The sequence below is a fragment of the Papaver somniferum genome, chromosome 1, assembly GCF_003573695.1.
Source record: "Papaver somniferum cultivar HN1 chromosome 1, ASM357369v1, whole genome shotgun sequence".
NCBI lineage: Eukaryota > Viridiplantae > Streptophyta > Magnoliopsida > Ranunculales > Papaveraceae > Papaver > Papaver somniferum.
The window spans coordinates 234,573,585-234,595,721 of NC_039358.1; the positions used below are offsets into that span (position 1 = coordinate 234,573,585).

The 22,137-nt window shown below is 37.2% G+C and overlaps 1 protein-coding gene across 1 annotated transcript; it reads left to right on the plus strand.

Annotated features, from left to right (window-relative positions):
- The first annotated feature begins 14,525 nt into the window (after positions 1-14,525).
- Positions 14,526-15,308, plus strand: LOC113272789 (bidirectional sugar transporter SWEET7-like). Its single transcript, XM_026522589.1, has one exon. The coding sequence runs from the start codon at positions 14,526-14,528 to the stop codon at positions 15,306-15,308; it is 783 nt and encodes a 260-aa protein (XP_026378374.1).
- Positions 15,309-22,137: the final 6,829 nt, after the last annotated feature.

Genomic DNA, 22,137 nt, shown 5'->3' on the forward strand with positions numbered 1-22,137 from the left:
AATTAAGCAAGAATACAGAGATCCCTCATACTGGGAAGTGAACTCATTGGACAACAACTTTTAGAACGATTTAATTTATCCTTAGAAAAATAATGGGATATCTAATATCAGGGTCATGTGAATGCTTCAAAAAAAAAAATCATGGTAATGTGAAAGCCTTCAACTTTATATATATATATAGTAACATCAATACTGACCATTTTACACAGCTAAACATCACCTTGCAACTGATTATATAATTAGCTATATCCCAGTCCCACGCAACTCCAGTAAACTTTTCCCCACCAAATTCATCACCTTTTGTGAAAATGTTTCCCCACCAAATGTACTCTCTGACTAACATGTGGCCTGCAATTGGACACAAAATGCATTAGATAAATATACTAATCCGTAATCTTCTGCCATAGTAATGAAGGTCAGAGAGTATAATATGGAGTAACAAAAACTAAATCAGTTAGATATACAATGAATTATTGTTGACTAAAAGTCGCCATAGTAACTCCATAATCTTCTGCTATTATAATCTACTTTATATACATCAAAATAAAAAGTTGCTTTACTACTGGAGTTTATTTACAGATTTGGGTTAAAACAGAACCGGCGCAAGAAAATATTCAAAGGGTATCCAGATTCTTGATGTTGATGTTTTGTATAAACCTTGTTAATAAATAACAGTAGAAACATACCTATAGCACCAGATTAACATGTTTAAATTCTGAGTAGTCCAGCTTGCGGCTTGCAAGTAATAATTGAGAGAGCGTTGATCACCTTATCAGCTGTTATTTTTCCTCCGACAAGTAAACCTATGTGATTTGCTGGCATACGCAGTATAAACCATGAGCATCTAAGGAGAATATCATAATGCTACAGTTACCACATCTAACTCAAATACAACATATACCACCCCTTCTACCAAGGTCAAAAACGGCTGAAATTTCAAAATGCTTATATTACACAGCCAAAACTCCACCCAAAGGTTTTTCATTTCAGCTGCCACTTCCGTTAACATGAAAATTATGGGTCGGATAAAACCATGGATGATATAGTTATATATTTGTTTTGAGCCGCTTAACCTCTATAACCACATCCATCACAGTCACCGCCATCATATATATCAGCAACCAATCACCACAATTTTTGTGTCAACAAATTTACCGAACAAAGTTTCATTATTAACCTCAATACACAGCTGCATTAGTTGTTGTTTACAAATCTATCTATCCCCTAGTTTTCTAGGTATAATCTTGATTCTATGAATTAGGAACTAATTATTACTAACAGAGGTATATAATTTTATCGAAAAATCATGAAATGAAATGAGAACCTTCTATTGCTTTTGCACCCTAATACCAAACTCATGAGAATGAAGAGGAAAAATCCATGCTATATACCTTATTGGTTCACAAAGGAATATTATCCATTAAGTGCATATATACCAATCCATATAACTCTTTGGGTTTACGGTATCCAGACTTCTAAATCTTTTAAAGCATTGGCTTGATCAACTTTTGTCGCGAATCAGTGCATAACTGCCTGTGTTTTTCCAAGGCATAATATAATTAGGGAAACAAAGATCGTTATGCGCCACCGCTGAATAAGCAATGCATACACATGCACGTGTTAATATGTATAATGTGAATTTTCTCAAACCTTCTGGACAGTCTCTAAGATATATTAAGCTGCAAGCCTGTTTGTCTGGCATGTTTATCATGGAATCAAAACAATGCTTAGAGATAAAATCACATAATCACAAAATTTACAGATAAATAAAGAGTATAGAGAAGCATACCTCAAACTTATGACTCTAGTAGGATTAAGGATGAAGAGTGATCCCTTCATTTCTATAACACCATCTGACTCACAAACCACACCTTATTGTATTAAAGGGGCTTTAAACAAAGGTGCAGAATGCTACGGATCCAAAGTAGTTTTAGTGATAATAAACATTTAGCTGAGTACACAAAAGATATCCCTTATTTACACACTGGTTGTAATGACTACCTATTTACAACATGTCGAGTCATAAAATAATTTGTGAGTACAGACAACATCACCCAAGAAGATTTTTTTTCTATCATGTGTAAAAACAAAAAGAAAAAAAAACAGAACTTTAGGGTTCCTAGAGATCAAAAACCATCCTTACCAAGACATTGAATGAGCAGAACAATTCAAAAAATAAAAAATCAATAAACCCTTTGCTGCAATATTAATAACATACCACTAAAAATTGAAGAATCCTAATTATTAAACTTTGCATCAGAACACTTTTTTGGAGTCCAAGTCATTTGATTAAGTGACATTTGTGTTTCCTCCCCTACTTCTTCAGTACTTACCATTCATCTTTGAACAGAACCATGAACAAAAAAAAGGAACAAACATCATGAGCGATTTTAACCTTGGGAAACCTTCAGCGTGTGACATCAAAAATTATAGAATCACCAATATCAAACCGTTCAAAAGAAGAACCCTAAAATCAACAGAGATGAATATACTTTCCTTCCATGGAAATAAATATCACTAATAACGTCAAACCGTAAAAAGGAAGAACCATAACAGTAGGAAGAGAGAAGAAAAAATCTCACCTGCAACCTTCACTACCGCCATTAATGGAACCTTAAACATGTCTAAAAAAGGAGAACCCGAAATCTACACAGAAAATTATGGATGGTTTTAGGTTTCTTTTTAGTTTCCGCACATAAAATGTGTCTTCAGTAAAAGAAAACCTAATGATGATTTGTTCTCTATAGAAGAAAACCTAGGTTTGTTCCTAGCGTTTCTTTTTTGCTTTTTTTTTTGTTTTTTTTGTTACGGGATGATAAATATAAAAAACATATGTGAGAGGAAAGTTGCTTTTCTTTTCTTTGTATATCATCTCCATGAAGAAAGCATATCCTAGGGTTTTTAGGGTTCGTTTTTTTTTTCTGTTTTATGAGCGAAACAGAAAAGGGTTTGGTATGGATTTTTTTTGGTTTTATGTTTTGCGCCCGAAATTTATGTGGGAATTCCTCTTTTTTCTCTCCTTTGAGGAAAATTGAAACGGAGCAATTCTGTGAGAGGGTGATGGTCACCGTTCGATAAGAGAAGAGGCAAAATGTAGGGGTTAAATATCGCACACATGAATAATTGTGCGAGACAACTGAATTACTAAGGAGCGAACAGAGTTCGCACATAGCATATCTTAAATGACGGAATCAATGACGTCACAAAGTCACGAGTAAAGTGTGAGAGTTGTACGAAGTCCAAGAGTATGTGCGTGAAGACACAATATACAGGAGCGAGCAACTCACATGCTAGATCCAAAAATAGGCCTTTATTAGCTGTCCTCCACTATGTAAAATCCCTATATATAGGACCAACTACCCTTGTGGTCGAGAGAGATCTTTTGAGAGTAGAGATAGAACTTTACGAGAGAGAAAGTTATTTGTTTCCCAAGTTAAGGTTCTGTCTATCATCTTTGTATTGATTTATACATTTAATAAAACTATTTCTTGATGTTCTTCATAATGTTTTCTTAGTTTGATACATAGATCGTTTAAGGGGTGTAGTAGTAGGATTTTCTACAACTACAAGCAATAATCGGGATCAGTTGGTAATCACGTAAAATAGCCCCCTATCCTTCACCTACGGAACCACATACATGAATTTCTAAAGACATCGTCTGCGGCTTCATGAGTGACCTGATTTCATTATTATTCTTAAGATTTCATACCTTTTGGGATTCCGCAATCCAATTTATTTTTGATAATTTTTTAACATCAGTATCATCATCATCATCATCATCATCAGAAAGCTCCTCTACAAGCCTGGATTTATCTGAATAAAATTTCAAGATCCTCCTCCTCGGTGTATCCATGCTTTGCTGCTCTTCTGTTATCCATGTCTAAAAACGCAATTCCAACTGCACCCAGATGCAAAAACAATTTAAAATTTTCTTCTCTTGTAAAGATCCACAATATTGTTCCCGGTATATATATGCTAAAAAGTAGTAAAAACCATGTTGAATTTTAGAGTCTCAGTTCTTGCTCTGCCTTTTCAGTTCCACTGTTATAATAGGAAACAAGAAAAATTGCTACCGCAATTTCTTTAGAAGCCTCTAAAATGCCTCTCGAATGCTGCCAAAACATATGAGAATGCTATTTTACAGCACATTCCTTTCTCTGTAGTTTACGAGCCATATGCATTCGTCCATGGATCTAAATACAGAGATATTCATTCCAAACCTCAAATTTCATTGTTACTGCTTCATGCTAGAGCAGGCTTTCAAAATTGGGCGACATATGTGACTACCGATCAAAACTTAGGCATTCTAAAGGGTCCGATAAAATTAAGCAGACCTACACAATTTTTACGAGTTTTTGTTAATCGAAGATAAGAAAGGAAAACAAGAGATACTAAGAAACTTCACAGAATATAATAAGTTGGCTATGCATAGATAAGATGACTAGCCCGGTTTTTCTATATACTAGGTGGATGCACTTAGCCAGAAAAGTTTAGTAAATGAATAAAATTAGAAAAACACTTGCCAAATTGTTCAAATTATTTTACTGAACTGGTTAAATGCGTTTGTGATTTAAATGGCTGATTATATGATATATTATATCATTCTCGAGCAACATACGAAGTAACTAAAATCTTTTCTCTCATTTAAAATGGCATTGTTTTTGCTAGTAAATACTCTACACGTAAGATTGTGGCCGCTTCTTGCATGGATGATGCTAAAGATCGTACCTCCAGGTTATTGGAGGTTCTTGAAAAGTCCATGCCCTCGAATGGGGTGAGGTAGTAAATATGCTTGAGAAAGAGAACTTGATGTTGAAACATAACTTGGAGAAAGCTTCTAGTAATAACTTCAACGAGTCGTGCTTGATCTTTAATAGTAGCAGTTATCTTAGTCGTCACACAAGTTCCAATCTTTTCCCTGTGAAAGGATTTTCAATGTTCAACACAAACATCAGTCTAAATTCATATATGCCCCAAAACATAGAGCAAATTAGTAAAACAGATAGAATGACTAATACGTGATCTTCACCACTAATCAATCCTTAGAATTTCTCCATGACACCACAAAAATTAAGCTGATCAACTTGATACGCATTAGTGATGCTGATAAGTTGCCTATAACAAACATAAAGGGCAATGTTGGTCTATGCATTTGTTTTCATGTTGCAAACTTTTCCAATTAAAAGACATTCCATATGAATATTTCAGTACCACCAACTCAGTAACATTTAAACAACCGATTAAGAGTCTTACCCTTTCAGTCTCCTTGAATGCGCTTAGATAGCCTCAACATCTTCAGTAATACGAGGTTGAGCACCTTCAACAGCCGGATGATTTGCGCCAGAATGCAGGTATGCATCTCGTGAAATTCAAGTTTTGTGGTGACTGGTGAGTAACCAAAACCACTCCCTGCACCCTTTCCATTTGCAATGCTATCTCCATAGATTGGTGAGTTCTTTTGAGATTCCTGCATGAAGATTTAGGTTTTGGAAATGTCTGGTTAACCAAAATTGGAGGCTGATTCGGTAGAAGAGAGATTGAGAACAGTTATGTGAATGACGAGTGTAAGTCTGGATTGCTGCAGAACTCGACTTACCTTATATTTCTTATTGAGTTAGGTGAACTTAACTCAGCGTCCCTGAGTCGACTTTTTAACCAGAGTCTCGCAGAAGAATCGTTCACTTACTTGTTCTCGACATCAAAAGTTGCACAATTCTTCAAAAAAACAAAAGAAAACGAAGGATGACAAAAACCAACCAGCAAGGTAAGGTGTATACTCGGCTATCCGGCTAACCTCTCTCTTCCTTGCATTGGTGCGCATTGCTTCGGACAGGCGTTGACCAAGGCGGCTAACCTCTGGCCTGCCGGCCAAGACCAGGTAGGGCTAGCCTCTGGCAACCTGTGCTGGATTGGTGCGCATTGCGTTGGCAGCACATACAACGGCCTAGCTCAGGCTTAGCCTTTCTGGAACCACCATATCATACCGCTGCCGCTTGGTTGAATATGATAGCATTACCAATCGATTATATGGTAGATCCTCTAATTTTTAATTACCGATGTGGGACATATTATCTTTAATTAAGACAAGTAACATTATATGTTTAACGGGCCTGGATTCGTCCCAAGCCCGATTTTACCTTAAGACGGGGCTTATGAAGAAGATAGAGGAGGAGGAGATTATGCTGCAGCGCCGCTTGGAGTGGTTGTCCTCTAATGTGAGATCTTAGGTCAGGTCAAAAGAAAAGGCAGTTTTGGGTGATGAAGTGTTAGGATATTTCGTCATCTTAAAATTCTACGCACCTCTTCATTAGAAAGACTACTGTGTCCCTAGAACCAATGTGGGTGAGATTATTTATGGCGCTTCTTGCATGCATGAATGATGCTAAACAACGTACCTCCAGGTTGTTCAAGGTTCTTGAAAAGTCCATGCCCTCTAATGGGGGTGAGGTAGTAAAGATTCTTGAGAAAGACAGGTTGATAATTATTTTCCGGTGAGCAAGGTTTTAACAGGGAAAGGATTTAGGATGTGTTTCACGGCATTACTAGAATGCTCTTGTAATACATGGACGAGAAAAAGATGAAGAGACAACTTAGAAACTGAAAGGAGCTTCCAAAGGGATTCAAATTCAATAGACTAGATGTGCAACATGCTTCTCACTTACTAGGGAATACTTGAGATTGCATCAGTAAGAAGTATTGCTTCTTCTTTTGTCTGCCCTATTTCCAAACCCCGAAATCAGATTCACACCAATCCCTGCTCTTCCACGCTTTGAGCGAATTCATTGAGAACAATCCTTGAACTTCTTGAGATGGATCTAGATAATACCATATATCACTTTCTTCCGAAAGTGTGACTGATGCTCAAAATCTTCCAAAAGTGTGACTAAAATTATCTAATACCCAAGGTACCCTTTATAGCCCGATGTTTATATATGGATAGCTAGATGTCCACACTTTATAGCTGATGTCCACATATTTATAGCCTGATGTCCACATATTTTATGAATAGTGTCCGATGTCTAGAATTCGAAACATGGATGTGTACACTTATCCAACATATGATTATGCCTAGATTCGAGATGTCTACATATAATATCTACACGTCATTTTGAAAAATGGTGGGGTACCAGTGTGTCTATATGTACACATCCATGAAGGGGTATCTACACATCCTTACACGATGTGTACACATATGTTGTCGATGTGTACACATCTGAGGACAAAATACGGTATTTCCGTAAAAGATTAGGTCATACATGTCCGTTGAACGGTCATGGTCACACTTTTGGAAGATTTTCCCAAAAAGCATATTTTTGGAAGAAAGTGACAATTCAGTCACATTTTTAGGTAAGATCCCTACCATATGGTGCTTTCAGGGTTATCAAGAATTAGGTTTCCATTGTTTATCGTCGTCATCATCATCTAAACGTGACAAGATTTAGACAAGTTTTTCAGGTAAGTTTTATTGATACAAGTTCAGACAAGATTTATTAATGTACAAAAAGTATTATGTACCAAAGAGAATTCAAATGTGACAAAAATAAACTACACTTATCAGAAATCTCGATGACCATCTCCTGATCGATACCATTCAAGACATCCTCATGGTCGCCTGATTCATGATTCTCTGAAAGAGATTGTAGAGACAAGTTAGTGCATGCAAAATCAAGTTATAAGTTCAGAAGTACATGTTTTATTGATGTTTTAAAGAATTGTGTTGGTGTTTTAAAGAATTCACGTTTACCTTCATCGATCGATTCTTAATGAGGTTTTCACCACGCTTTCCCCAATCACTCAAAAATTCATCTTTAATCATAGGTTCTCCAGCTGCTCCGTTGCCACCTTTTCTTGGGTCAGGCAGATGTTTACGTTGAGCCAAGGTTGATTCATCTAAGGCGTCAATGCCAAACTGTTGGGGTGCCATTTCCGGGTAGTGATGAGTAACCCTATCTAAGTAGATAAGGTTCGTGCAGGAGCTGTCCAAGTTGGTGTGCGCCATATGTGATGCAGATAGCGCTATCTCCTTGTAAGGCTGCCATACAATCTGAAAAGTAACACATAATAAGCTATGTCACAAAGGAAAAGAAGAAGCAAAGACCGTTGAACACTAGAATACCAACAACTTATATCATCGTCCACCAACGCTATCTCCTTGTAAGGCTGCCATACAATCTGAAAAGTAACACATAATAAGCTATGTCACAAAGGAAAAGAAGAAGCAAAGACCGTTGAACACTAGAATACCAACAACTTATATCATCGTCCACCAAATTAGTAGTATTATAACATTGATTGAAAGACAAAAGTCTGATTTCTTCTTACACAATTAAAGCAATGCAGTCTTGCATTTATACAAGTTCTGAAAATCAAGATAAGAGCTGTCCTAACATGACAGGCTGTGAACAACTCATACTTAGCTAATAAGAGGCATTTCTCACACACTCTGCTACACGTGAGAACTCAAAGAGATTCTCAGCTATTAGCCCCCCTCAAGCTGGAGGTTATGACTAGAGAGAACCTGTAGCTTGTCTCTGAGTGTAGAAAATCGTGGCCCTGCCAGACCCTTGGTGAGAATGTCTGCAATTTGATCCCAAGTGGAAATTATGTGACCTGAATGTTTTTGTTCTGAACAAGTTCTCTGACAAAATAATAGTCAATGGCCAGATGTTTCATTTTACTGTGAAATACTGGATTAGATGACAAAGAGACTGCACTTTGATTGTCACAGGATATCAATGGTGGAGCAGGAAGTAAGAGATGAAGATCCTTAAGTAGCTGACAAACCCAAACAATTTCTGTTGTTGTGTTGGCTAGAGACCTGTATTCTGATTCAGTGGAACTTCTAGAGACACTACCTTGTCTTTTGCTAGACCAAGAAATTGGATTAGGACCAAAAAATATACAAAAACCTCCTGTAGATCTTCTTGTATCAATTGATCCTGCCCAGTCAGCATCACTGAATCCATGTAAAGTAAGAAGTCCTTTGGAAAACAGTATTCCATAGTCTAAAGTGCCTTTGATGTATCTTAGAATTCTCTTGGCTGCTAAAATGTTGATCAGTAGGAGCCTGCATATAAAGACACACCTGATTTACTGCAAAACTAATTTCAGGTCTTGTCCAAGTAAGATATTGTAGAGCACCTACTAATGATCTGTATTCACTTGGATCTTCTAATGGGATACCAGCTGAAGCAGTGAGTGAAGTAGACAGTGAGACTGGTGTATTGCAGGGCTTAGCACCAGTCATATTAAATTTCTCCAATAAGTCCAATGCATACTTAGTTTGACTAAGAAAGAGATTTTCTGAATTTCTTTTCACCTGAAGACCAAGAAAATAATGAAGAGAACCCAAGTCTTTGATAGGGAAGTATGCCTTAAGATGATTGATAAACTGAGAAATGTATTCAGTTGAATTCCCAGTGATAATAATGTCATCTACATAAACCAGAAGTACTGTAATCCTTGAGCCAAACTTTGAACAAATAAGGAAGCATCTGCTAATGAAGGTTTGAAGTCATGAGTAAGAAGAATTTGTAACAATTTATCATACCAAGCTCTGGGAGCTTGCTTCAGACCATATATAGATTTATGTAGTTTACATACATAATGTGGTTTTGTTTGATCAACAAAGCCTGGACGTTGTTGCATATAGACATCTTCAGCTAAATCCCCATGTAAAAAAGCATTACTAACATCCAATTGTTTCATAACCCAGTTGAAGTGAACTGCCAATGAAATTATGAGTCTAATGGTTGTTGGTTTAGCTACAGGACTGAAAGTTTCTGTATAGTCAATTCCTTCTTGTTGATGAAAACCTTTGGCAACCAGTCTAGATTTACATTTATCTAAAGAACCATCAGCCTTATATTTGATTCTAAAGACCCACTTACAGCCTACAACATTATAGGATGGATCTGGTGCAACAAGTGTATATGTTCCTGCATCCTTAAGTGATGTATGTTCTTCTTCCATAGATTGTTTCCATTGAGGTATTTTTATTGCCTTAGAATAACAAGTAGGTGTTGGTGGTGGTATATCAGAAGTAAAATGTGCGACAGAACATATTTTGTATTAAAGACTTTGGGTTTAAAAATACCTCTTTTACCCCTTGTAACCATGGAGTGTGTATTAGCCAGTGAGGAAATATCAGAAGCTGAAGTATGTTCAGATATTATTGTAGTGGAAGCATCAATGACTTAATAATATGTGAAGGATCAGTAGAAGCTGCTGGTGGTGAGATTGATGTTGCAGATGTTGGTGCAGATATCTTGGCATATGGAGCTGTAGAAGTAGTATCAGTTAATGCTGGTGAATTGGTAATGTCAGGAAGTATTGTATCTGAAGATCTCAATGGGAAGAAAGTCTCATTAAAAACCACATGTCTAGAGATGTATACTTTCCCTGTTTTAATATCTAAACATCTGTATCCTTTGTGCATAGAACTGTAACCAATAAAAACACAGTGTACACTCCTTGGTTGAAGTTTATGTGTAGTATATGGTCTTATCCATGGAAAACATGATGAACCAAAAGATCTGAAGAAGGAATAATCTGGTTTCTGACCAAACAGCTTTTCAAAAGGAGATAAGTAATCCAGACTTCTGACAGGCAGTCATTAATCACATAATTGGCTGTAAGAAAAGAATCAACCAAAAATTTTTCTGACAGACCTGATTGAATTAAGAAAGTTCTCCCTGTGTCTACAAGATGTCTATGTTTGGATTCAGCCAATCCATTTTGTTCTTGAGTGTAAGGACAAGAAACTTCATGAGTAATTCCATGTGAAATCAAAAATTCTTGTAGTGCATTATTGATGAATTCCTCTCCTCCATCAGTTCTAATTTTAATAATTGAAGTGTGCAGTAACTTTTCAGTCATAGACTTGAAATGTAGAAAAATTTCTTTGAATTCAGATTTTTCAGACAAAGGAAATATCCAACAGAATCTTGAATAGTCATCTATGAGGTTAACATAATATCTGAAGCCATTTGAAGATGTTACAGGACTAGGACCCCATAAGTCAATATGCACTAGCTCTAGTGGAGATTGAGCCCTATGTGAAGACAGAGTAAATGGCAATTTATGACTTTTCCCTAGATGACAGTCATTACAAAATAGTGGTGTTTTGACTAAACTAGACAATTGCATATCCCTGCACACCTTTTGAAGTACTTGAAATGATGGATGAGACAATCTTTGATGCCAAATTGTAGCTGAATTCTTGTTGCTAAAGAGAGCTTTATTCTTAGTAGTCTTGGTAAAATTCACTGGATATAATCCTCCTTTATGTGGCCCTTGTAAAATGATCTTCCCAGTTGAGTAATCCTTAACAACAAAACCAATAGAATCAAAAGTAATAGAACAGTTGTTGTCACTAGTGAACTTATGTACTGATAATAAGTTTTGAGATGATTTTGGAACAAGAAGCACATTGTTTAGATTAAAAGAATGAGAGGAAGTTGTTTTAGACACATGACCAATATGAGTAATTGGCATACCTTCTCCATTAGCTGTTTGAATCTCATCAGTTCCTTCAAAAGTTGTTGCTTCAGGCAGTTCAGTTTCATCATTAGTGATATGACTATTTGCTCCAGAGTCAGCATACCAAGGATTTTCACCCATGATATTGGCAGTAGCAAGCATGGCACTGAGGTTGTGAGGTGTAGTTGTTCTGATAGGCAAAATTTAATCTATGTCTACATTCCAAAGCAAGATGACCAGTTTTATTGCAAATCTGACAAATCTTGTCAGATATTGGTGGTGGTGCAGAAGATGAAGAAGTTGAACCATAGTGAGGTTTTGAATGAAAATGAGGTGATGTTGTGGATGAAGAAGCAGAATGCATCTGAAATTGAGAATAACCTCTTGGATAAAAAGATGAGGGTGGTCTGATATAGCCAGAGTATGGAACTGCAGGTCTTGAAGAATTATGATAACCTCTGCCATTACTTTTATAATTTTGAACAAAAGTCTTGTAGCAGCAAATGCCTTTGAATTGGCCTCATTGAGTAGATTCTTTTGCTTATTTGTAACAACTATTTCTTCAGTAAGAAGCAAATTGTGGAGTTCCTTTGAAGAGATTGGTGGATTTCGAATACGAATAGATGTACAGAAAGAACTATAATCTTGGCCTAACCCATTGAGTATAGTAACAACTAATTCATCATCATGAATTTGTGAACCAGCAGCAAACAATTCATCTGTTATTTTCTTGATTTCACTTAGGAAGGTAGAAACTGTACCTGACCCAAGTTTTGTGGATTGAAGTTTGAGACGAAGTTGAATTGAATGTGTAGATGAACTTCTTGCATATCTTGAATCAATATTATCCCATAAATCTTTTGAAGATTCTGCTCCAACAACGTATGGAATTACAGATTCAGAGATAGACATCTGAATCCATAGTACAAGAGTAGTATCATCATCATGCCAAGCTGTATATCCAGGATTGACTCCATTATTGAGCAGATAAGGTGGACATGGTAAAGATCCATCAAGAAAACCATTTACTCTATATCGTCGCAGAAGTGGTAGAAGAAGTGATTTCCAGGTAAGAAAATTGTCATCTTTTAATTTGTAACTGAGTATTTGTGAAATTTGATTGAGAGGAACTTGAGAGATTCTTGATTCATATGTTGCCATTGAGTGATTGAATTGAAAAACTGATTAAAGTTTTGAATGTTTTAAAGAAACTAGGTCTGAAAAATTGTTGAGAATTTGAACTCCATTAATGGCTGATGCGGAAGCCTTATCTGATACCATAGTAGTATTATAACATTGATTGAAAGACAAAAGTCTGATTTCTTTCTTACACAATTAAAGCAATGCAGTCTTGCATTTATACAAGTTCTGAAAATCAAGATAAGAGCTATCCTAACATGACAGGCTGTGAACAACTCATACTTAGCCAATAAGAGGCATTTCTCACACACTCTGCTACACGTGAGAACTCAAAGAGATTCTCAGCTATTACAAATCCATGAATATAGGCAGTGGTTGATATGATTTCCGTGTTTTTCTTCAGGCAACAAAAACCAGCCAGCAAGCATTGAGTGTATACTTGGCTATCCGACCGACCTCTGCTACGCATTGAGTTGGCATGGCTTAGCTCAGGCTTAGCCTTTCTCGAACCAACTCATACCGCTGCAGGTTAGTTGATACGATGGCGTCACCAATTAATTATATAGTAGACCCTCAAACTTTTAATTCTCGATGTGGGATTATGTTCTACTAACAAACAAGATTTGTGCCCGTGTTATCTTGGTGTGTGCGGGGCTTCCCCGACCCGTGGCAACGCATTTTTGATTTGGCGTGTGCGGGATTTCGCCCCGGTCCGGTGCTTTTTTGATTTATTTTTCTGCAATTATTCTTTGAGTCCACCAATCCTTTGATTCAAGTGACGTGAAATGCTTGGTAGCTAGACAGAACTATCAAGAACAAAAGAATGAAATCATTTATCTTAGTTAATCTTTGTGAAAAATTAAACCTCAAAATATTTAATTTGAAATTGCAGAAGATCGATAAATCCTAGTCGAAAGTTAGACACATACAGCACACCATGCCACACAACAGATACAACTAAACCAAAAGATCGATAAATGTTTGGTGCATTCACTATTTTTAGCTTACTGTAACCAATGGTAGCTGTGCTAGACATCTTGCCAGCCCCTTGACATATATAGCCGACAAAACCAATGTTTCCATCCTCTAATTGTCATTTCTCCAGTATAAACATCATGTTAACTGTCATATGTAATTTCCAATGTTGGTTTATGATGTTTCAGTAACCTATCCATTTTAGTTCTCGAGTACGACACCAAAATCATACGACCAAATCAGACCCATGAATCTAAGAGGGGATGCATATTTATCAAGCTTCTCGGCTGAAGGCAAAGTTTAGGAAGATGAAATTCATATTAGCAAATTGAATACTGTAAGACTCTGCATAAATAGTACTATCACATAGACACATACATCTCCATGATTCACCCTATAGATAGCAGTTATGCCCAAAACATATTCAATGGGCTGAATGTTAAACCACTTATTCATGACATGAGAATATCAAGACTCTATGAATCAAAATCACTACCTTTTATTGATTTAGTATCATAAGGCCTACCAGCTTTCTTTTACTGCATCGCTGGTACATGAAAGAATGACAGCAAGTTATGGACAGTGTACGAGTCTAATTCTAATTCGTTAACTAGGTCGATTCTATAGCGAGTCAAGTTTTTGTTTATCTGTCGGACCAAAATTTTCCTTTTCCCTAATAGAATTGGTAAATCAGATTTTTATTACAACTCAGAACAGTGTACGAGTCTAATTCTTGTTTCTAATTAGATTCAGATTCGGATAATTTTACTAAATATATATAGATGAAATCGACTCTTGGTTATTCACATCTCGTTCATTACAACTCGCATCCGTTTTGTTTTTCTTCTACTTCTTCACTGATTCACATCCTTGGTTCATAGTTTCTCTTCTATTCTTTAGTTGATTGATACACTCGTTAGCGGTTCAAGATGGTTAATTCAGCTCTAGGTCGTGAAGTTGCAGGTATCATTGGTAACCTAATTGCATTAGGTCTTTTTCTTTCTCCTTTACCAACTTTCCACAGTATCTATAAGAAAGGTGAAGTCAAGGAGTACTCTCCCTTACCGTACATAGTTACCCTCCTCAACTGTTTATTGTGGGTGTATTACGGTAAAGTGCATCCCAACAGCCTTCTTGTGATCATTATCAATGCGATTGGCATTGTTATCCAGTTCTCCTATGTTGTTTTTTATTTCATCTACGCCAATAAGAAACAGAGAAGATTCGTAGCTTGTTTGAGTCTGATCGAGATTGCTATCTTCATCTTGGTGGTGCTTTTGTGCTCTTTGATCCCGAGCTCTACCAAGCACTGGGATATAGCTGTGGTAACCGGAATAGCATGTGACCTCGTCAACATTGCCATGTATGTTATGCCATGTCTCGCGATTTACAAGGTTTATAGGACAAAGAGTCTTGAGTACATGCCGTTCTGGCTTTCGTTATTCAGTTTTGTCAACGGTGGTTTCTGGCTAGTTTATGGGCTGCTCCCTGTTGATCTATATATTATTTTAAGCAACGGCATTGGTTGTGCCTTGGGTGTAATTCAGATGAGTGTTATTGGGTACTACTTTTTCAAGTACCCACAACCAAAAGATTACATCTCATTGCCGGAGTATCCAAACTGGTTGAAGTTCTGGAAATCGCGGGAGAACAAGATCGCCGATGAAAAGGCCGGTGAAGGCGGCCAAGTAGAGATCTCCGATATGGTCTAAAATAGCATTATGACTTTTTATTTTAAGGATTAATTAATCATTTATTATTTAAAATTGATTAATTATTTACTTATGTATTTAGGATTTACATCCTTTTTTTCTATTTGGTTAATTTTTATTGTTTAGGATCCAAATACAGTTCGGATTTATTTCAATTAGCAGCCTGCAATCTGTATTAATCAATTTATTTTTTTATTTAGTTAATCCAATGTGCATTACGTTGTTATTTTTGTACTTAATCTCATTAGAGTTTCTTTTTTTTTTAATGTTATTTTTGTATGTACTGTAGATACTGAATTCACAGATACATGAAAGAACTCAAACCTAAGTTCATCTCATAAGAAAGCGAAAGTGGCTGACTTAGAGCATCAATGGAGGTGGAGAATCAACCTAAGTTCATCTGCTGCAGTTACGTGAACCGTTTATTCTTATAGAGGTGTCTGGTCATCCAACAACATGAGGCTGGGGATGCTTAAAGCTTGCCTCTAATAGCCAGCACATGAAATTTGGGGTTGTGGCAAGCTAATGTTGTGTATTGCCATGAAATATAGTAGAATGCTTATCACTAGGAAATTCTTTCAAGTGTATTGGAGTCTTTTGAACGGTACTAGGGTGCAATCATGATCTATGATGCCATTGGAGTGAATGCTTGCTGGTTATTAATCTTTGTTACTGATTACGTGTTTAATCTCTTAAACATCGACCTGTGCTGTGGATTTCGATTTTGGTCGAAAGGCACACGAACGTCAGATCCTGATAACATGAGAGAGATTATGGTTCCTGTGTTTTTGAATTAATTGGACAAAATAGACACCGATCAAAAATGACTCGGGTGTGAGACATACTTGGCTTGGATGGTTTGTGCATGAGCCTAGCCTGTCAGAGGGCTAATTTACCATGTAAGCAGGACATGCATAGTACAAGAGTTAGAGCTTTGGAGGCTGCTGCATGGGGATTACAGAATCTCGCATAATGTTTTCGGAAGTTCTGTCTTCATCATGTCCACCTCTACTGAGTAGTTTCCCGAGTATGGGAAAAAAAAATTTTGAAGGGGAGTATGGGAGATATTACTTATAGACATCTCGTTTATGGAAGGGTGCATGACGGTTAGATGCACATGATTTAAATTGACGGTTAATTTCACAACTGGCAGTTGAACAAGGCTTTGCATTTTTAAAATGAAAGATGGAATTTGAAAAGCCGCCGATGATGAAGCATAGTAAAATGTACTCGTGCCATTAATTTGTGTTGGTACTGTTACCATATCAGTACAAAAGATTTGGTGTTTAGTTAAATGCCATGGTTTATCCTTTAAAAGTAGTTCCATTGTTGGATAGTTTTCCATTAATGGGAGTTATTGGGCCGACCGAGCGAAGCGAGGGAGGACTTTTATGTGGCCATTTTTTTGTACTAGTAGGACCGTTTCCACGGTGGGAGGGCCGACCGAAGAAGAATATGAAGATTGTGTTTGTCTGCGACTACTTTCGTCTCGTTTCAGAAAAGGTGATAGTTTCGCCCGTTTCGAAAAAAGTGATAGTTTCGCCCGTTTCAGAAAAAGTGATACTTTTTCATTCATTCTTTTCGCGTCAAGCATCTTAGAGAGGGCCTATGGAATGACCTGCGATAAAGTACACCTTCTCTTACTTCGTAGTTTGTTGCACGAATTTTTAATTTGTGTGCTTCCAACCTCTTTGTTATCATTCTTTTCTCCTTCTTTTCTTTCTACCATCATTACATTTGCCTCTTCTTATTTTTTGATTGACGAGAAAAAAAGTGTCGCAATCTTTATATGTCGAGCGGTGGGATCCACCAGCATTGACGTGAGGAATGCTAGAGCCTCTGCGAATTTATTGTCTTTCCTGCATATGTGTCTCCATTTTATGTTCTTTATTTTTGCTGATAGCTCCTCCGCGAGTAACTTGTATTTTTGTAATGATGGTTCATTCCTGTTGTATATCCCCAATATTTGGCGGATCACCAACTGCGAATCACTAGTTATCCTGACGTCATCTATCTCCATTTCTACCGCCAATCACAATGCATGTATTACCCCTTCATATTTTGCCTCGTTATTGGTGGATGCGAATTCCAATATGAATGAATTTGCCATTCTCGCCCCTAAAGGTGAGATAATTACTATCCACAATGACATGTGATTTTGGTGAAGATAATATCTCATACTTAACTTCGAATTGCCCCATTTGTGCATTCCATCTTTCTATTCTTCCAGATCTTTTTGAATTCTTCATTACAGATTCAATTGACACTTTCTTAAGGACTCTGATGTTATGGGCCTGAAAGTACGTGCGAAGCTTTTGAGTTTCATATACCAGCGCGAGGATAAACCCTCTCGATCTTCGTATAATTTTTCTCTGTTGCATTGTACGTTTTGCTTATGTAATAAATCCGCTTTTCAACTCCTCCATCTAGGCTAAGTAGAACCGCACTTAATGCATGCGGTGTCGGAGCAAGGTATAATAATAATTCCTCTCTTGATTCAGCTTTCTGCAAAATAGACACATTCACTAAATAATTCTCTATGCTTAGTAGCGCCTTTTCGCGAATTTGGCTCCCTTCTTTAGAATGTTAAAGAATTGCTTGCATTTATCTGAAGAGCGCGAGATAAATCGTCCCAATGAATCCAATAGCCCGTTCAACTTCTGTACGTCTTTCAATGTTGCTGGTGCTGGCATGTCGCGAACTGCCTGTACCTTCTATGGATCTACCTGTATTCCTTCCTCTGATACGATATATCCCAGGAATTTCCCTGACGCCACTCCAAAGATGCATTTCGCAGGATTTATCTTCATTTTTTATTGCCGCATTTTCTCAAATATCTCTTCCAAGTGGTCTACATGATCTTTAGCCTTTTGCTCTTTACTAGCATGTCAACAACGTACACTTCTAAAGTTTTGTGGATCCACTTCGCGAATATCTTATCCACCATCCTCTGATACGTAGCACCTGCATTTTTTAAACCAAAAGGAATTCTGGTGTAACAGTATAATCCTCTTTGTGCGAAGAAAGTTATGTGTTCCTGGTCCTCTTCTGCCAATGGGATTTGATTGTAACCTTTATACCCTTCCATTAGTGATAATATTCTATTCCATGATGCAGCCTCTACCATCTGTGGTATATCTGGTAATATAAAGCTGTCTTTTGGACATGCTTTGTTCAAATCGCTGAAGTCGATGCAGATTTTTATCCCATTGTTCTTTTTTCGGCACCACCACCATGTTCGCTATCCACTCTGGATACTTTGCTGGTCGAATTATTCCTGTGTCTAGCATCTTCTGCAACTCAGCTTCTATTTGCGGGTGATATGTGGTTGTTATTTTCCTTATTCTCTGCTGGAATGGCTGCACGTCCTTCCTAATATCTAATATGTGACATGCAACATCCGAATCTATACTTGGCATTTCATCCATGTCCCACGCGAAGACATCGTGATATTTTCTTAGAAGATTAATTATTTTTTCTTCCTCCTCTGCCTCTATTCCGGTTCCTATCCTTATCATCTTGGGATCCTCTTCAGTTCTTATGTTTACTTCTTTAGTTGGTTCAGCTGCAATAAAGTTTTCCTTTGGTTCGCCTATCGGGGATGGCTCATTGATATCCTTTGCTGGTGCATCTTCTTTATCCGGTACTTCCCTTGGTATTCCTCTGCCTTCTTTCGCTCGCACCATGTATACCCTGAATTCTTCTTCTTTCTTTAACTACTTTGCCTTTCTCCATTTATCTTTTCGCTTTTTTTCTCTTCCTTCATAGTTCTTCACATCTAACTGGATACATGATTTTGCTCTTTCTGTGTCGCCTCAAATTTCTCCTATTCCGCTCGGCATTGGAAAGCGTACACATTGATGTAAGGTTGATGCCACGCCTTTTATACCGTGCAACCAAGAGCATGTTGTACGGTGACTTCACGTCCACAGTGTTACCTGCATTTCTATTTCTCCTAGCGGCATATTTATAATTACCTCCCCTTTTGGTTTTGTTATTGCTTTGTTTAAACCATGGATGTTGTATGTAGAAGGCGTTAAGTCTGTGTCGTTGTATCCCATGTCCTTGAATGTGCGATAAAACAAGATCTCACGCTGAGCTGCCGGTATCTATCAAAGTTCTTTTGATCGCCCATTCCTTGAGCCTTTCGCATCTTTATCCTTCTCCACCTTTCGCGCAGTTATAGTTACTACCAATGGATCTATTCTCCCCCAGCTTCTCTGTGGTATATCATCCGCTTCGAACATGATCTTCAGTTTTTTCCATTCGTGCAGGGGTGACATCTTTTCGACAGTTAAGATATTTCTTCCTTCATAATCACGCTTGTGGATCTTCCCTGTAAGTCCTACATGAAAATCTATGATATCCACGTATGATTTTGTTATCATATTACATTGTAGACACTTGCTTCGTTTTTTTCGCTCCGACGGTCTTTATCACTCTTGTAGATTTGCTCGTTCCCTGCTTTATACACATGTATGTTTGCTCTCCTTTCCGCATCAATTTGTTCTTCTGTTATCTGTAGACAGTCTTGATTAGTTTTCTTCTGATATATAAATAATTTCTCCAAATACCTTTAAGAATTTTTTTTTCGGATCTGCAAAGTTTGTTTTTCGAAAGAGAACTTATAATCTGCAAGGTTACTCTATAAATTCGACACCAAAAAAATTAACCAACCTCTTTGTTTTATAAATCAAAAATTTTATAAATTAAACTCCATATTTGATGAGTGAACCTAGAGATTGAAACTCGGCAATTCATGAAAACAAGAATAATAAGAAATTTTCGAAAAATCAGTATAAGACTTTCACAAGCAGGTGTAATCCCTTTCCCGAGCTGTATTCTAGCGCCAAAATGTAGTTGCAGGAAATCCCACAACTACACCCCTTAAACAATCTATCAACTAAACCATGAAATCATGATGAAGAACACATATAAGAATTTTATTAAATTTTGGAAATCAATACAAAGAAAGAAGATAAAACCCTAACTTGGGGAGCAAATAACTTTCTCTCTCCTAAAGTTCTACATCAACTCTTCAAAATGATCTCTCCATCAAAACAAGGGTGGTTGGTCCTCTATATAGGAGTTTACATAGTCGAGGACAGCTAATAAAGCCCCTATTTTCGGATCTGACGAGCGATGTATTCGCACGCATATGTTGGGTCTTTTCGCATGTATTCTTTAACCTCGCACGGCTTTCACGCTTTTCTCGTGACCTTATGACGTCATTAGCTTCGTCATCCGGAATATGCTATGTGCGAGTGAGTTCGCCCCTTATAATAATACCGCTTCGCGTGATGCCTATGTGTGCGATATTTAACCCCTACACACACTTTATCTCATGAGTGATTTTTCACTCGTTCAGAACAAGACTCCTCCATTTTGAAAGGGATAGACTCATTTAAAGTCTCTCCCATATCCCTTGCTCTCATGAATAATATGTATAGTAGTAATGCTATCGATGTTTATGAAATTTTTTTTTGGACTAAAATTCTGAATTACTGCTATAGAGTTATAGCAGATATTCCAGGTATATCACATGAAGATCTTCCGCACACTTCGGATGTAGCAAACAATTGGGAAGGGTTGCTAATTCTACAGAGATATATAAGCAAATATCACTTGTACTACCAAAAGCTACCGGTCCTCAGAAGGGTCATCTCGAATAATGTCACCGGCTTTATAAATTACTAGATTCTATGCCCGTGCTACGCCCGGGCGGCTTCGCAAACTTGGTTCACCAATTGAATCTACAACTATAAATAGAATGGCATAGTTATGCACCAACTACAAATACAATGCATCACTGCCTCTTTCTTTGAGCCATATTTTTGATTTGGTAAAGTTCGGCTTCGCCTCTCCTCTCCCAGTCCCAATATGATTTGATACAAATATAATGCATCACTGCCTCTTTATTTGGACCATATTTTTGATTTGGTAAAGCTCGGCTTCGCCTCGCCTCGTCCCGATATGATTTGGTAAAGCTGGGCTTCAGCTTCGCCTCGCCTCTCCCAGTCCCGATATGATTTGGTATAGCTTTTCTCTTATCAGCCTACTTAATTTAGTAGTTTAAAATCCAAGAAAAAAATAACCTAGCTAAAATGCCATCGTTAACTATCTGATGATCTAGCCTTCCACAACATGATACACCAAGCAGGTAAACCATGTAAAAACATAGGTGAAGGGAAGGTACTGTGACCAACTTATATAACAAATGGTATCCATATTAAGTTATTATATAATTTTTGAATCCCCTAATTCAAAAATTGTCTAAGCATTGTGATGTCTACAGGTGTAATTTGTGAGTATCACTGGATCGGTTAATGGAATTCCATAACAACAGTAAATTAATTATAATATGGAATATCTTTGTAAACCAAGTGCAGAACATGTTTGTAAACCTGGTGAGGACACTTTGAGGTTGGGGCTGCTTCTTCTCCCACTTCCCCTCTTCTTTGAATTCCTTTTATTTATCTTGTGCAGCCATGTTGCAAGGTTTTCATCATTTTCAGCTTTCTCTTTGCCTAAATCAGTTCCACAATCTGCAATTTCCCCATTAATTAGAATTGTGACATTGAAGCGAATGTACCAATATTTGCTAAATTAGTCTTGTCGTTCTGTAAGTAAGAAAAAAGAAAATTGGTATATTAATCTGTGGCTCCAACAAGATTATAGAACACCAAAATGTTAATCCAATATTCGTTGCCAAGTAGTAATGCAAACTAAGCCCACGCAAGATTATATGTCTAGAACTTAAATCTTAGTGGTGATCGTTTGTATGCATGCTTAAAGTCCACAGAAAGAAAGACATCAACAATCAAAGAAC

Bases quoted from the DNA above. Each gene is read 5' to 3' on its own strand.
- LOC113272789 (XM_026522589.1), top strand. From the start codon at position 14,526: ATGGTTAATTCAGCTCTAGGTCGTGAAGTTGCAGGTATCATTGGTAAC.